The sequence below is a fragment of the Ochlerotatus camptorhynchus genome, unplaced genomic scaffold, assembly GCF_037179485.1.
Source record: "Ochlerotatus camptorhynchus isolate MF236.1 unplaced genomic scaffold, CSIRO-AGI_Acam_v1.1 ptg000188l, whole genome shotgun sequence".
Lineage (NCBI taxonomy): Eukaryota > Metazoa > Arthropoda > Insecta > Diptera > Culicidae > Ochlerotatus > Ochlerotatus camptorhynchus.
In genome coordinates, this window is record NW_027040678.1 from 1,992,710 (window position 1) to 2,009,118 (window position 16,409).

The following is a 16,409-nucleotide window of genomic DNA, read 5'->3' on the forward strand; positions in this document are numbered from 1 at the left end:
AAGAGAAACCAATCATTGAGATATTGTCAAAAGTCTAACACTGCTTCTTGACGCCAAACTCGGCCTGACGCATTGACACGCAATTGAAACGCCAGTGAATTCACTTCGGCCTATTGGATGAAGATAAAAATTGATTCGGTCGGAGCGCTTCTTTTGTTTTTGGGAATAATGGGTGCAAACCTTCATACCACGCGTTCTCATTTACTTCGTTCGGTAGCTTATTAGCTAAAGTATCGTATCAAACGCATAATTTACTTGTTACCTCTGACATCATGAATTTATTTGAAGTTTTCTGCTCGATAGGCCCAAAATGGGCGATTAGGCCGAAGTAGTTCTCTACCCTAGTTCACTTAACTTAATAATTCAAAGATACAGTCGATGAAAATAATCGATCAGCGCAACTAGGTCCAGGGCTCAACATTTTCGAAGCTCTACAATGTTTTGTCTCGTATACATCGTGTTCAACGCATAATTTCTATAACACCTAGCTAGACTATCAGCACGAACGAAAATGTAACGTCGATTATCGAGATGAAACGAAATCTCCTTAGGCCGTTCGCAATGCTGAGTTTCAAAATTGTTTCAAATTGTTGTCAAAATTTTTGACAGTCAAATTTTAGAACTGTCGAGTAGTTTGAAACAATTTTAAATATTGACTCAAAAATGTGTTATTCACTAGCTAAGGATTTTGATGATGCCGTTTTACAGTTGAATGAAGATTTGCGTTCTCTAAGTAGATGGTTGAAGTATAAGCAGTTGAAATTGAGTATAAAACTAAATTTATGTTAATTTCGCGGAATCGATTAAATGCGAACGTCTCTGCTGTAATTGATTATGAGACTATTGATCGCGTCCGGGATATTAAATATCTTGGCGTGATTACTGATGAAAAACTTAAGTTCAACTCCCACATCGACAATGTCATCAAGAAAATTGCCAAGAAGTATGGAATTCTATGTCGACTGAAAAACGATTTAACTATTGCCAGTAAAATACAGCTATACAAATCAATCATCTCTCCTCATCTAGACTTTTGCCCATCCATTTTATTTCTGGCCAATGCAACACAAATATCCAGATTACAGCGCTTGCAGAATAAAATAATGCGTTTGATTTTGAGATGTAATAGATTCACTTCCTCAACTTTGATGCTAGACGCCTTGCAATGGTTGTCGGTGAAGCAAAGAATTGTATATTTGACTATGGTGTTCATTTTTAAAGTAGTTAACGGTTTGCTGCCTCGATATTTGTGTGATCGAATTGAAAGAGGAAGTTACTTTCATAGATATAATACTAGAAATGCGGTTGAAATAAGAACACCACATTTCTTGACTTGTGCTTCACAAAATTCATTATATTTTAATGAAATGACTGTTTTCAATTCGATGTCTAGACATATCAAAGTGTTCAGCAACACTTACAGAATTTAAAAGACACCACATTTCACACGTTAAATCTGTCGTTTGAACGGTTATCCAGTGATTTTTTTTATGAATTGACAAATTATGCATCTTGACGAAGTTATCTATAACGGATAATTTTGTATGAATAGCTGTCATAATGACTTTTTAATAATTATTGTAGCACTTCAAAAACTAGTTTAGTTCGCCACGATGGTGATGATGGATTTTTAATATTTGATTTAATAGTAGTAGATTAATTAAAAAAGTAGTCTACAAAGGTTTGAGCCTCGCGCGCGTATTACGGATATAAAGGATTGAATTAGATTTAAAAAATGCAATTTAGAAGCTTTTTTGGAAGATACGTTGAGTATGTAGTAAGTTTTCTGGTAAATGTTGGGGTTTCGTGAGCATTCCTGATATTGCTGAAGATTATGATAGCATCAGATTGCGGGGTTGCTAGTGCAATAGGATGCTTTGTTGATTATTCATGAACTCTTGATTGCTTGTACATAATACTGATGAATATTTTAGGTGGACAAAAAGGCGAACTAAGAGGTGGACGCCTGAGCTTTTCCACATTTATATCGCTGTGAAGCAACTGTAAACTCTAGAGGGAATTTATATCTGCACAGATAAAAATTCTGAATTTTAATAGTGATATAAACATTCATTCACGTAAACTTGTATTCCATTTCACGCAACCGAGCAACTTGTAAACAATGTTGTTTACAACAATGGGCTTTTGTATACAACATTTGCTACATTGCATGAAATGTCTCAGAACTTTACATGATATATAATTTAAACTTATATGATATGTGACGCTCCATTTATGTGCATCATACTGAAAAGACATTTACACTACTTTTTCGAACTGTGTGTAACTGAAACCAGTTCGATTTTGTTTGCTAACCTGGTTAAAATGTCATATTTAATTATATTAAAGATAAATCGTCCAGCTCAAACCTTTGTAGGGGTAAGAGGTGCACAGCAAAAAAATCTTAATTTTAATTGTGATGTAAACATTCATTCACGCAAATTTGTATTTCATTCCACGCAAAGGAGCAACTTGTAAGCAATGTTGTTTACAAAGATGGGCTTTTGTATACAATATTTGCAATATTTTATGAAATGTCTCAGAACTTAACACGATTTATAATGTAAACTTATGTGATATGTGACGCTCCATTTATGTGCATCATATTGAACAGAAATTTACACAACTTTTCGAACTGTGTGGGACCATCATCATCATCATCATCATCATCAAAAATGAAACTGCAACACGATCAGCGCAACGCACAGTTTTAAACGGCGTTTAGTATTCATCCCTACATATGTGTGCGTGTGTGCAAATGATCACTTGATGGTCTTTGAAACAATTTCTGAGCAAACTGGTATCGTGAGTAAGTATCTGAAAGACGTGATTTAAATTGTTGGGCAGTTGAAGATCTTCAGAATTATACTAAATCAACCTGAAGACATGAGCACATCCTGAAAAGTTTTTGGAGATCTCTGATCACCTGAAGGCCTTTAAAATATTTGCTGAGTCACCTGGTATCATGATAGAATATCTGCGAGATTTGATTTGAATTGTTGGATAGTTTGAGATCTTCATCAGAATAGTACCTGATCAACCTGAAATCTTGAAAAAGTATACATGGAATAATTTCTAAGCTGCCTGGTATTATATGAGAGGATATCTGAGAGGTGGGATTTAGATTGTTGGATAGTTGGATATTTTCAGAATGATACGTGATCAACCTGAATTATTGAAAAAATATCTAAAGGGCTTCATGGAGATTTTAGTACACCTGAAGATCATTGGAATAATTTCTGAGCAGTCTGGTATCATATATGAGAGAATATCTTCTTGATGTTAAAGACACAAGCGCTTTCATGAAATACTGTGAAGATGCACAGGTTTTCATGAAGTTCTATAGAATATTATGAAATTCTCAGAACTACAATGATGTCCCCGATCTTTTACGAAATACCTCTAACTTCTTTGAAATTACCTAAACTTCAATAATAATCCCTGAAACTAATGCAGTTTACTGTTCTTCATGAAGATCATATTTTTTTTGTGAAGCTCTTCTTTATTTTAATGAAGTTCTCAGAACTTCTATAAAATATCCTAAAACTTCTCAGTAGTTCCTAAAATTTCTGTAAAATTTCCAAATTTCTTTTTATATTTTTATTTTTTAGAATTTACAAATTTATCTAAATTTCCAAACTATTAGCTATAGTCGAGCTGTTGCAAATCTGGTGCAAAATAGTGCTCGAATAATGAAACTGTAACTCATCATTACGAGGGGTGCGTTTCTGTTCTAGCTTGAAACAGTCCATTAAAAATACAACAACATTGCAAACGGCCTTATGGCTTTCAATCTCTTTCACCGACACTCTATCACCGCTCTTTCAATTTGTTTAATATGCTTTATGTCCCGTTTTCGTAACTTTTTTTAGATAATCATGTATATAGTAGATAAATTAAACATATTAAGTGTAATCTTCAAGTGTTTTCACGTGAGAAATGCTTTAAATACATATATTTTCATTTTCCGTCATGTACGTCATGAAACCGCGGTTGATGTGTTTCATGAAAGACGAAACTATCAAAGTCGAGCGCTCTTTTACTCGTCCGCTTCACCGAAAACCAATGAAGCGGCGGGAGGAAGAGAGACAAGCGATTAACAATTTGTTTGTACACGGAGAAAAAATACTACCCAAAATGTTAGTCCTTTTTACTTAACTTTGAGTTTAGCCTCTCACTTGCACTCATTATTGTTGTCAAAAAAGGAACGAGAGATTTGAACCAACGATATAGTTCAGCCCAAAAAGTTACTTCTGAGTAAATTGCATATTCTCTCAAATTTGCGTGAATTAAACTTAATTTTGGGTACAATATACTAAGTATTTTTTTTGCTGGTGTTAAATGAAAACTACTATATGCGATTTACTCAAATTTTGCTGATCCCGTGAATTGAGGGACAAGTACTTAATATTGGGTAGTTTTTCATCTCCGTGTAGACGCCGACTGAGGTTCTAGAATGCTGCAACGCTGTTCGACTTAAACAGAAAAAGAAAGCTAGCAGTCTCTTCGTTGCAGCAATTTTATCGATTGCAGGGCTGGTAGCCGATCACTTTTTAGTGGCTAAGTTACTATTTTCATGACAGTCACTAAAAAGCTACTTTTTTCACCTTAAAGTCACTAAAGTCACTATTTATTAAAATTTAGTCACCAAAGTAACTTTTTACAAACAACGTTGAGAATACAGAATTTGCCTTTAAAAAATCACATCAAATCACAGCTTTATTTGGTAACACATTTGTGTTCGAAAGATTCATTAAAGCAGCGTGTAAAGTCCGACAAAAAGAGTTGCTAACAGACGGGAACGTTAAATGTCCATTTGATGTTGACGGAATCACTCATATCGTTCTCAACCTCGTGATTTAGACATTCAAGTTCGTTATCTTCAAAATTTCTCCAGATTATGAAGTTCCTTTTTTTCCATTTTCTGTCATCTCGAAAGTGTCATAGACCTATCCTGTGGTTTCGATAAAAGCTCTAAACTTAATTTGTAGTGTAATGTATTCGAAGCCTAATATGTCGAAAATGGTCTAGGAAAATTTTCAAGCTCTCGACATTTTTTCAAAGGTCAGAAATTTACAAATTTTTGAAGGCCGGTTGCTATAGGATTTGTGCAAACATCGTGAAAAACATCATATCTCAGAATCTTGAGTTCCTTTTCAAAACCATTAAATTAATTGTATTGTATTTTTTCCATACTTCTAATCCGGAGTCACTATTTTCAATATTTTAGTCACTAAAGTCACTACTATTGTATCACACACCCACTACCAACCCTGCGATTGAAGCTGATATTGCAACGCACTGGCTAGGTCACTTTAAGTATGAGCGCTAAATTGGTTTTAAATTTTAAATTTAAACGAGAATGTTAGAATTTTAAGTTCAATTCTATCGTTTGCGAAAGTATCAATTAAATGGTTCAATGCTCTCATAGAACTTCGATTTCCTAACCACATTACAACATTGTGGTTGTGCTTCATTGCGCCTAATGCCGTTACTCCGAATGTCACTTCCCCGAACGCCAGTACCCGAATGGCTACTTCCCTGAATGAGATTTTGCCTTCTTTTGATTGCTGCTCGTTCTTTTCGCATTCGAGGAAATGGAATTCGGAGTAATGTAGCACAATCCAACAATGTATGTATCCAAGAGGTGACATTGGCTATGTTTGTTCGCATCAGAGTATTCACTCCGAAGAAATCGAAGCAGCAGCCGCAGATACTCGCGCTGGTGGTGGTGGTGTCGGCCGGTACTTCAGTCACAGCAGGAGAGCATCACTTGAGATTACATTACTCTCGGTAGCTCATCGAACAGCACCTCCAACAAGGCCCTTCACCTCGCGCCCCTCATCGTCGTGGCCCAAGATTTCGCACAAATAATAGTCGCATATATGTGTCGCCGACGGCCTTGTTCCTCTATACCTACTATATCATATGTTTGCATCTCATTGTGCGGCGGCGAATTGCTTATTAGCGCCATCGAACGAGAAATCGATTAGTGCGGTATTGTGCATTCAACCTGATGCCTGTATGCTAATGATTTGTTTACTATGCTGTTGTCTAGTTGAGCCATTTTTAGCTGCTGAGCGCGGGATGGAGAGCTCAAGACTGACACCTTCTGCCGTGGCTCCTACTTGTAATAATATGCTTAAATGGGTTCTTGAAGAACAGCAACAAAAAACGGGAAGGTTGCTACTAAGGTGTTTGCACTGTTTCAGTAATATGCTTTATAGTCCTTTCGCAGCAAAAAAAAAATCATTCGATCGCGTTGATCATACATACACCCTAGCCACAAATGGTGGATGCTTTTGAGCCACAAGTCTTCCCGCAAAGGGAGATAAGTGGCTGTTTAGAAAAAAAATGAGACATGTAAGTGATAAGTAGCCGGAATGCTGCCATCCCGAGTGTAAACACCGAGTCGAATTGATAAGCCAAATACACCCGCACCGTGTCTGTCGGCTTCCAGCGCGTTGAAATGACTGTACAAACCTGTCCGAGATTCATCTCACCAGTCGATGTGTAGTAGTGGGGACTTTTATGAGCCGCCCTCGAATCTTCCCGTGTCAATGCTTATCAGAATGTTTTCAACGGTGGCGATAGGGGGCAAAATTATTGAACCGGAATAATATAGGAACGTTTCTTGCATTAAACTCTCCCACTAAAATTGTTCTTCAATTTTGTTTTTTCGCTTATCCCAAACAGGTACCGGTGAATCGGGTAAATCGACATTCATCAAACAGATGCGTATCATCCACGGTAGCGGTTACTCGGACGAAGACAAACGTGGCTTTATCAAACTAGTGTACCAAAATATTTTTATGGCAATGCAGTCGATGATTCGGGCGATGGACCTGCTAAAAATACAGTACAGTGATCAAACGAACACCGTAAGTAAAGTTCTTCCGTTAAAATGTGTTGTTGTTTATACTAACGTACTTCTTTGTCAATTGTAGGAACATGCGGAGCTGATACGAAGTGTAGATTTTGAAACGGTGACAACATTCGAACCGCCATACGTTCAAGCAATCAAGGATCTGTGGGCTGACGCTGGCATCCAGGAATGCTACGACAGGAGGAGAGAGTATCAGCTAACAGATTCCGCCAAATAGTACGTATTCCCGTTACGTTCCATCTTTCCTTATGTCGTGTAACAATAGATCACATATAATTATTGCAAAGATCGATTCCCTTCTGGGCGTAGTCGCATTTCAGTACCGTTTTGATACTTAGATCTTTTACAGAACGCACATTCCTACTAGTTTACGGTATTAAACATATATTTCCTCTGTTCTCTATCCGTTTGAATCGTTTCCAACTCGTACCTCTCCAAATAATCCCGTTTCAACCAAAATCAACAACAAAACAGTTACCTAATGGAAATTGACCGTGTGGCGGCGACCGACTATCTTCCAACGGAGCAAGACATTCTGAGAGTGCGTGTGCCCACGACGGGAATTATCGAGTATCCCTTCGACCTAGAGGAGATTCGGTTTAGGTACCCACATATAAGAAACGATCAACTCGTATTTTTTTATTTTTCTGCTTGCATCGCGAACACCACAATGACAGTGTTTCGTTCGATTATTTTTTTTTTGGGCGAATGTCGTTCGTTGCATCTTTCTTGTTCTTTTCTGTTCTGGTGACCTAATATCAACGCATCAGCAGCATCCACCTTAACAAATAACCGTCAAGCGCATCTAAGATTTATGTTCCTTTTGTGTTTTACCACTACACTTATAATTCATACAAGATAACGCAAAGCAAAAAAAAAAAAAACAGCCGTCGACCTAATTGTACTAATTCCATCATATTTGTACCTACTTTTTTTACCTTTACTCGTTTCTCCCATCTGTCTGCGCATCATGACCTAATCACTCATGCTCTCTGGTTCACTTTCTGGCCGTTGCCAAAGTGAAAACTGCACGCAACATTATTATATTTATTTTACCTAGATTTACCATTTACTTTCAATCATCATTGTTCGCTGGCTTTCTGACATGTGCGTGAGTGTGTCTGCCTTGATGGGTCTTGTCTCAGAGCGCTCATTCCAGCGTTGGGCGATTACGGGATGGCTGTGTATATTTGTTTTCCCCCGTGTCCGTGATGGCGCTCTCATCTATCATAATCATATCAGCGAAACGTTTTTCCACTTGAAGCATACACGGCTACTAGTAGCCACCACAGGCCAACGATTCTGACGAGTCATCCTCGGGCCAGTCGTCGGGAGAATCATATCTTCTCCTAGGACCATCATCAGACCTATGGAAAGACTACTCGCCCAACGCTCATGAAATCCGTCCACTTTTCTCCTCAGTTTGTAAGTAATTTGTTTTGACATATTGCTTCGCTCACGTGCCCGGTTGCATGTGCGCCGCCGCCACTTGGCCAAACAGCAACCGGATTGCTGCAAGTTGGCAAGCTGCTATGCAAGCGTAGTGCAACCGTGCGCCCCTTGTCAGTCATCTGCCGCAACTGACTAACTAGCAGTCACTCAGTCTGTAGATGCTTCTGCCGTGTCTGGACGAGAATGACTGACTGTGTGTGCGAGCCGATCACGAGCGGTTATGATAACTCACACATAAGGCTTTCCGCGATCGGTAACTGTTCCGAGAAAAAGAGTCACATGATGGTTTGTGTCCTTTGATCTCCCGTCGCACAACGTCGCCCATCGTCAGGGTGCTGGTGGTCACGTGATTTCTGCGGTGGGTGCGAATGTTATGTGATTAGGCGTTTTTTTTTTCTAAGCAGGTTGATATTGGATAGTTTGATCGGAGGGTTATCCATTGTATATAAGTCCTTAGGCGCCACAAATACCCTGCAAAGGAGGGTCTGCTAGTCACGCCTCAGTTTCAATTGTCAATACATTTCCAATAGTGGGCAAAACTGTATCAAATCGGATCAAGTAACTCTTACTATTTGTGTCACCATTTCCCATTTTATCGGGCACACATTTGACGATCTTTATCCTACTTAAAGCGTTTCTTTGAAGAGTCATTTTTTGCTTCCCACCTCGCGATGTCAAGAGCGCTAATCTCAAGATTTATGAGGTTTACAGATCGGCAAATTTAAGACGTTGGTGGCTTTTTTTTTTGGTAGCAAAGTTAAAGCAGTTTCAACCTTGAAATGTTGACTTGTGGAATTGCGAAAAAGGACCCTACAAGGATTCACCTTAATGAGCTTCGAAGCTAAGGCTGGTATTCAGTGCACAATGGTCCCAAAGCCGTATTTAGGAAGACAAAAATGTTTGCGTTAAAACCGTTGGTTTTAGGCATATGGTGACTTCCGAACAGTTTCTTCATATTTTTTGGCAAATTTTTTCATGTTAGTGAAATTAGGGTGGAATTGGTGAATTGCAAATGTAAACTTTTTTATTATTTAAGATAGACCAATGCAATGTTCTAGAAAGTTGCAGAACAATCAATTTGCGGCACCTTTACTGAAGACACCAAACTTCTATCTCTTATGGTTGATGAGTTATTTTTTAAATAATCAAGTTAGGGTGGCCCCTTCAAAATTGGTTTTCTATGAATATCTTTTCATACGTTCATTTCTTGTAAAAAAAATTCTAGACATTTTTAGAACTCTCAATGACAAATATTTTTGCTGAACCAACCAAGTTGCTATCTTTTTTTATTGGAAAATTAAAGGCGACTTTCTTAAAAAAAAAACTGGCATTTTTTAATTGTCAATATATCTAAAAGGAGCGAACCGATTTTCAAGTTTTTAAATCCATTCGAAAGATCATTATTTTGTTCATTTGCGGTGGGAAAACTGCGAGAGCAGCATTGCTTAGAGCATTTAATTTAATTTTTAAAAGTTCATATTTCTATGCAAAAAACTGCCAAAACTCTTCAAATGAAGGAGATAGTATCTTAATTCGACAAAAATGTGCGCCATCAAAAGTTCTAAAAGTGTCTAGAACATTTGTTAATCATAACTCATGAACTATAAGAGATAGAAGTTTGGTGTCTTCAGCAAAGGTGCCGCAAATTGATTGTTCTGCAACTTTCTAGAACATTGTATTGATCTATCTTGAATAATAAAAAAGTTCACATTTGCAATTCACCAATTTTATGGACTACCTTAATTTGCCAAAAAATAAGAAGAAACTCTTCGGAAGTCACCATATGCTTAAAACCAACGGTTTAAGCGCAAACATTGTTGTCTTCCTAAATACGGCTTTGGGACCATTGTGCAGTGTTTGCTGCAGAGAAGCATACATTTTTAGATTCATGTAATCTCTGGATGACGAGATCAGTACCCCACCAAAATGTGAACTTGTGAAGTAGGTGTGTTTTCGCTGAACCTTAACGCTGAAGTTTTGAAGTTCTTTCATTTCAACAGTTCGCGAAAAACGTTTACCTTGCAGAATGCAAAACGCTGTTCTGCTTTCAGCTGTTAAAATGTTACAATTAAGGACTTCATATTTGAAAATTAAATGTAACGTTTTAAACGATTTGATTTGCCAACATACGTGTGTATACGGTTTAATTTATAATAACAAAAATCTGTTTGACAAGCCTTACGGATATCCGGACTGATTTGAGATTAGGGCGTAATTTGTTTTGTAAACAATGACTTCAATCTTCGATTTTTAGTGAATCATTGCTCAATCTCACAATCTAACAACACAAACAAGCATGATCCTCTCGCGATACCCTTAAAATAATCCCCATAACTGATTTGGATATCTTCTAACATTCACGTTGAGATTATTCAAAAATTTGTCGGAAATTCTTCTTGGAATTTTCTTTTAAGGGGGTAGTACACTTTAAACGTCCAAAAAGTAAGGCATTTTCGTTAATTTTTTTAAACAATAAAACACTCAGGGAGGGCAAATATGTTATCACCCATTTATTAGCCATCCTTCGAACTACAATTTGTATTTTTTTGAACTCGATTGGCGTCTCCCCGTGGCCGGTGCACCAGGTCGCGCGGGCATCCTCGCGCGGAAGTCGGAAAACGGCGTGGGCAAATACTCCTTTCCATAAGATCCTGGAACATAAATCGAACAAAAATCCTGATTAATAATGAAATTTGGATTTTTTTTAAATTAATTTTTTTCAAAAGTTGTGGCCTTAAGAAAAAAAGAGTCAATTTTTTCACCCTAAAAATGCTTACAAAATCGTGGATTAAAAATCCATTTTTGACAAAATCGAAAATGTGGATACGTATTTCTAAGCAGAATTTAATTCTGAACAAGAAAACCTAGGCGATATCCAAATTTGATGATAACTGGTTAGAGTTATTTCCCACGCCAGTTTGAAAAACCCCGTTTCGAGATAAACGCGTTTAAAGATAAAATTGCTCTCTCAGCGCGCCGGTACATGTTTTAGGAAATCGCTTCGTAAAGCGGTAAGGAATATTCTGGCGGACTTGGAGTCTTTTCTAAATTAAAGTATACATCCCAAGGAAAATTTCAAGCCAAAAAATGCAGTTTTTAGAAAAATCAAAGTGTACTCCCCCCTTAATTATATTCTGAAATCCTTTGAAAGTTATACGTATTTTGATCTCACAAATACAGACCGCGGTTTAAAAGCTACCCGACATAATAATAATCTATGTCTCAAATTACAATTTTGATTTTATCATACTGTTGTCGATCATGATTTAAACTTGATATTTAAAACTTCGATAAAACTTGTAATGTTATGAAGAGCTTTGAGTGTCTTAGTTTATTTCCTTTTAATTCCGTTATAATTGCTTATCTTTTGACAGATACGGATATTTCGTCTACTACTTGCAAACTTCAACAGTGCCAAGCACTCAACACCACTAATGTTATTCCCTGCATTTGAAATTGGCCAAAGAATTCGCAATTGAATTTCCACTGTTTTTGACTAAAGTAAAAGTATTGGAGGACTGCGAGGAAAAAACGAAAAGAAAGTTACATAACAACAAACTGAGGTCACTACAATACTATTTGAGAGATCAGAAATCACACAGTTCAGTTCACACAGCTATGGTTCAATCCGTCGAAGGTTTTGTGGTAAATCGCTCGACGCAGCAGTTCTCAGAACAATTGACACTTCTCAACAAGGGATTAGGATATGCGATCTCCTCAAAACCTGACGTGGAAGAGGCCATCGTTGACATGGAGACTGCAATCACTCACACACTTCCTATTCAATTACACGAGACTGCTAGGAATATTATTTCAGAGACAATACAAAACGGAAAGGGACATTCACTTAGTAAAACCGAAAAACAGGAAATTCGAATTCTCAAAGAACCAGTGATGGAAAAGTTCGCGAAAACTCACTATGACTCGCGAACTTTTCCCTTGGTGAACTTCGTGAAATATCGCGAACTTTTCCAACACTGCAAAGAACTAAAAACAATGCCGGTATTCTATACAAAATCGTACAAAGGTAATGCAGTAAAGATTTTGGACAAAGAGGACTATGACAATCGGATGACGGAAAAAAATACTAATGGTCCATACAGGCAGTTGAGCATTGACCCCCTCCCAGCTATGGTTAAACATGTGGGTAAAACGTGGAAAGAGTGCAAGGCGTTTATTGGCAACACTACGAATCAATTGAAAGTTTCAAACCTTATTCTACCTAGGATCAAAGGATTACCAAAGATTCACAAATCAGGAAACGAAATGAGGGAGATTATCTTGGCTGAAAGATCCCCCACTCATAAGCATGCCAAATGGCTAGTAAACACATTTCAAAATATGCCTTAACCCTTTACCACTCGCTCAGTTAACAGCACACAGTAATTCGCAAATCAACTTCAGGCATCAGGAGAGATTCGGGAAGATGAAGTCATGGTTTCATTTGATGTCACAGCACTTTTTCCGAGTGTACCAGTAAAGGAAGCCATCAGCCTTTTAGATGACTGGCTTCTGAAGCAACGTGAGGATTCTACTTAGAAAAACAAAGTTCGGTCATACCTCAAGCTTACTCGTCTTTATATGGAGAAAAATTGTTTCATTTTCAGAGGGAATTTTTATAAACAAACTAAAGGTGCTCATATGGGCAATCCGCTTTCTTCATTTTTATGTGAATTGTTCATGGCTAACCTAGAAAATACTCTGGAGGATAGGAATTTGTCGCCCAACTGTTGGTATAGGTAAATAACATTTTTAGCATTGTCAAAAGGGAAGATTTATCAAAAACTTTGGAGGCCATAAGCAACGTTCACAGGGACATCAAATTTACTCACGAAGAAGAGTGAGACAGCAAACTCCCCTTCTAGATCTTCTCATCATAAGGGAATCGATGCCAACCGGTGGAAACTAATGATTTTAAAATAGCTCACTGCATGACTAGCCTAATGGTCTCAAGCAAATCGATTAACGTACCCCATTCTAGTCGAAGTTCTAGTACTACACTATGTTTGTTTTGATTCGCTATGAAAGTTTGACAGATATGAGGGGTTCGTGGATTTTCCTATGTTTCGAGGGGTGCATCGATTAGCTTGGGACCGAAGATAGTACCAGAGCTGAGCCAAAAAGTTGAGCACGTTTCTTCGGGACCTTCTGGTCTTAGAGTTACCTCTATGGTAATACCAAGCACTTCAAACCATTCCCATCAACTCAAAATGGCCGCTTTCATCACATGGTTCACAGGATGCAAACTCTTGATCTTAGCGATACAGGCAAATCAAAGGAAATAGCTCACTTTTTTTTAAATTGCTAGACTTAATATCAAGAAAATATATCAAGAAAAAACAATTCAAGCAGTAATCGATAAAAGAACGAGGGATCATTTTAGGCGTATTTCGACAACTCTTACGCCAGTAACTGAGGGCTTCAAATGGGTAGCGGTGAATTTCGACAAAAACATTACCAAACCATTGATTTCGAAGTTTAGAAGTTTTGGCCTAGATTCAGTATTAAGCAGCAGGAAAAATCAGCTGAAGTCACTATTAGGAACAACAAAAGATTCATTAAATGTCTTAGGGAAAGCCGGAGTCTACAAAATCTCTTGTCCAGCTTGCAATAAAATCTACATTGGTCAGACGAACTTTGGAAACAAGGTTTAAGGAACATATCGCAGAGGTAAAAAGGCTAACAATGAGATGGATAAAGGACTTCATTATGAATTTAAATCCAAGGTTGCAGAACATATCGTTACAAAGGGGCACAATTCAACAAAGGATAACATTAATATCCTGCGGAGTGTATCTTCGCCTAGGAAACTTTAGAAAGTTTAGAAATATTTAAACATAATCCATCAACATTGCTTAATAGAGATCAAGGAAGCGGATACTCGAGACTCTTCAGCATGCTACCTAAAACCACACAGCATGAATCATTGACCACATTGGCCGCTCTTGGAATCACGGGATACCCTCGAGGGATCCTGTAGCAGGGGTCAATTGCGTTTTTACACCAATACATGCCGTGCGACAGCTTTTTCTGCAAGCTTTTTAATGAATAGGCTTTTGATAGACTTTAAATGGATTAGTGACCACATTGGCTGCTCTCGGGACCTCCGGTATGCCTCCGGGGGAACCTGGAGCAGAGGACAATTGCATTTTTTACACCAAAACATGCCGTGCGACAGCTCATTCTTCATGGTTTTTCATGAATAGGCATTCATTAAACTTCAAATGGATCAGTAACCACATTGGCAGCTCTCGGAATCACGGGATACCCCCGGGGGAACCTGTAGTTGGGGGCAATTGCGTTTTTACTCAAAAACATGCCGTGTGACAGCTCTTTCTTCATAGATTTTCATGAATATTCTTTCTATAGACTTAAAGTGAATCATTTACCACATTGGCCGCTCTCGGAACCACTGGGATGCCCCGAGAGAACCTTTAGCAGGGATTCCGTCAAGAGGTTCGACAAATTTAAAAGATTGTAATGTTACTTGGGGCATTTCACCATAGTTACCTGTTCCCATCAAACCTGGAAAACTATGTTAGATAACTGTGAAAACCAGGTTTATAACCTGGAATTTAAATTCCACAATACTGTGGCCACCCTACAATTATTGTTAGATATAAATTGTCTAACAATGTCCAAGAACGGAACATATTATTATTATGATCTGAAACTGTTCATCAAGCGAGTCTCGGAAGCAGCTTCCACATTCGATAAATTAGTCCGACCTAGGTGTACACACTTAATACACTTAACTGCTTCATCTACAGCCAAGTCCAGCTTCGCTTGTGTCCTCGAACGATTTTCATTGTTGAAAGCGGCAGCGTTATTTTGAAAGGGCTCACATTGTTCTTCGGAAGTTCTATCAACAACAGTTTTGACTGCATAGCACTTGAATCACGACACGGTGTTGTTTATGTTACAGTGTTGTTTCATTTCTACATAGTTTCCAGTTCCTTGATTCCATTTGTACCTGCTCCAGAATGTGTCAACATTGGTTTATCGGTAACCTGCGATGGTGTGAAATCCTCTCGTCTATAAACACAGATCGATCGAAAGGTTAGATCCTTTTAAATCCATGAATCATCGCATCCATTGTAGCAGTTTTAGTAAAAGCGAAATCAATAAAGGGCTATTTAATAATTACATTAGCATTTTTTTTTATTATACATTTTCTCATGTTTTCTTAGAGCACCCGCACCAATGCACCCGCACGTTCAATTTTCGATCTCCAAAGGTTATTTGAATGGTATGAATGGTATAGCATGAGTGTTCTACTACTACTTTTATTTCAAAATTTGGCCAACCCAATTCTGAGAAAATCAGTCACGATTCTTCAGAGTAAATTTTGAAAAATTATATAACTTTGGGTGAACTTTTAGCAGACAAAATTTGGAAATTATATTGAACAATTTGCCTACGAGGAAAGTTCCATTAAATACCTTTCAAATGATTTAAAGAGAACGAAAATTGGACGTAATATGACAGAGATATGAACATAGAAAATTTGTGATGGACACCCCCTTAAACTTATGATCGGGAGTGTACATGTACGAATTAGGATCTAGGACTAGCATATGCAATCAGGTAGCGGTGTGGTTCTCTGGAAGATTTTGAACATCCACAAAAGTAGTCAATTCGCGTAAAAATCCTAGTTTTATTTGAACTTCCCTGAGGTTTTGAATCTTTCCTGAAGTTCATTAATTTTTCTATTGTTCCGGAAATTTTAATCATATGTATAAAATTTTCTGAAGACCTCGCATTGTTTCTAAAGCATCGCAAAATTCATGAAATTATTGAAATATCCCATAATTCCTTTAAATATCCTGAATTTTCCATAAATAAATGAAACTGATAAGAGATCTCTAATCATCTACGAGGTTCCGGGAACTACCGAAAATATAATGAAACTACCAAAAAATCTATATACTTCTCTGAAGGTCTCTAGACGTTCTTGAAGATTTCTAAACATTTTAAAAGATCTCGCGATTTTCTTGAACATAATCTGATCGTCGCTGAAGTTCCTGCATTTTTTGCAGTTCTTCAAACTGCATTGAATACCATGGAACTT

General features: G+C 37.6%; 1 protein-coding gene across 9 annotated transcripts in view; it reads left to right on the forward strand.

Moving 5' to 3' along the window:
- Positions 1-16,409, forward strand: part of LOC135702223 (guanine nucleotide-binding protein G(q) subunit alpha) — a 100,063-nt gene that overhangs the window by 60,814 nt on the left and 22,840 nt on the right. For 6 of the 9 annotated variants that reach the window (XM_065223258.1, XM_065223263.1, XM_065223256.1 and 3 more), the window contains exons 3-4: positions 6,697-6,881; positions 6,948-7,102. In XM_065223258.1, the coding sequence (XP_065079330.1) occupies positions 6,697-6,881; positions 6,948-7,102 (340 nt within the window). Of the gene's footprint in view, positions 1-6,696; positions 6,882-6,947; positions 7,103-7,360; positions 7,490-16,409 lie in introns of all 9 variants that reach the window. The other 3 variants (XM_065223265.1, XM_065223264.1, XM_065223262.1) reach the window with 1 other exon arrangement.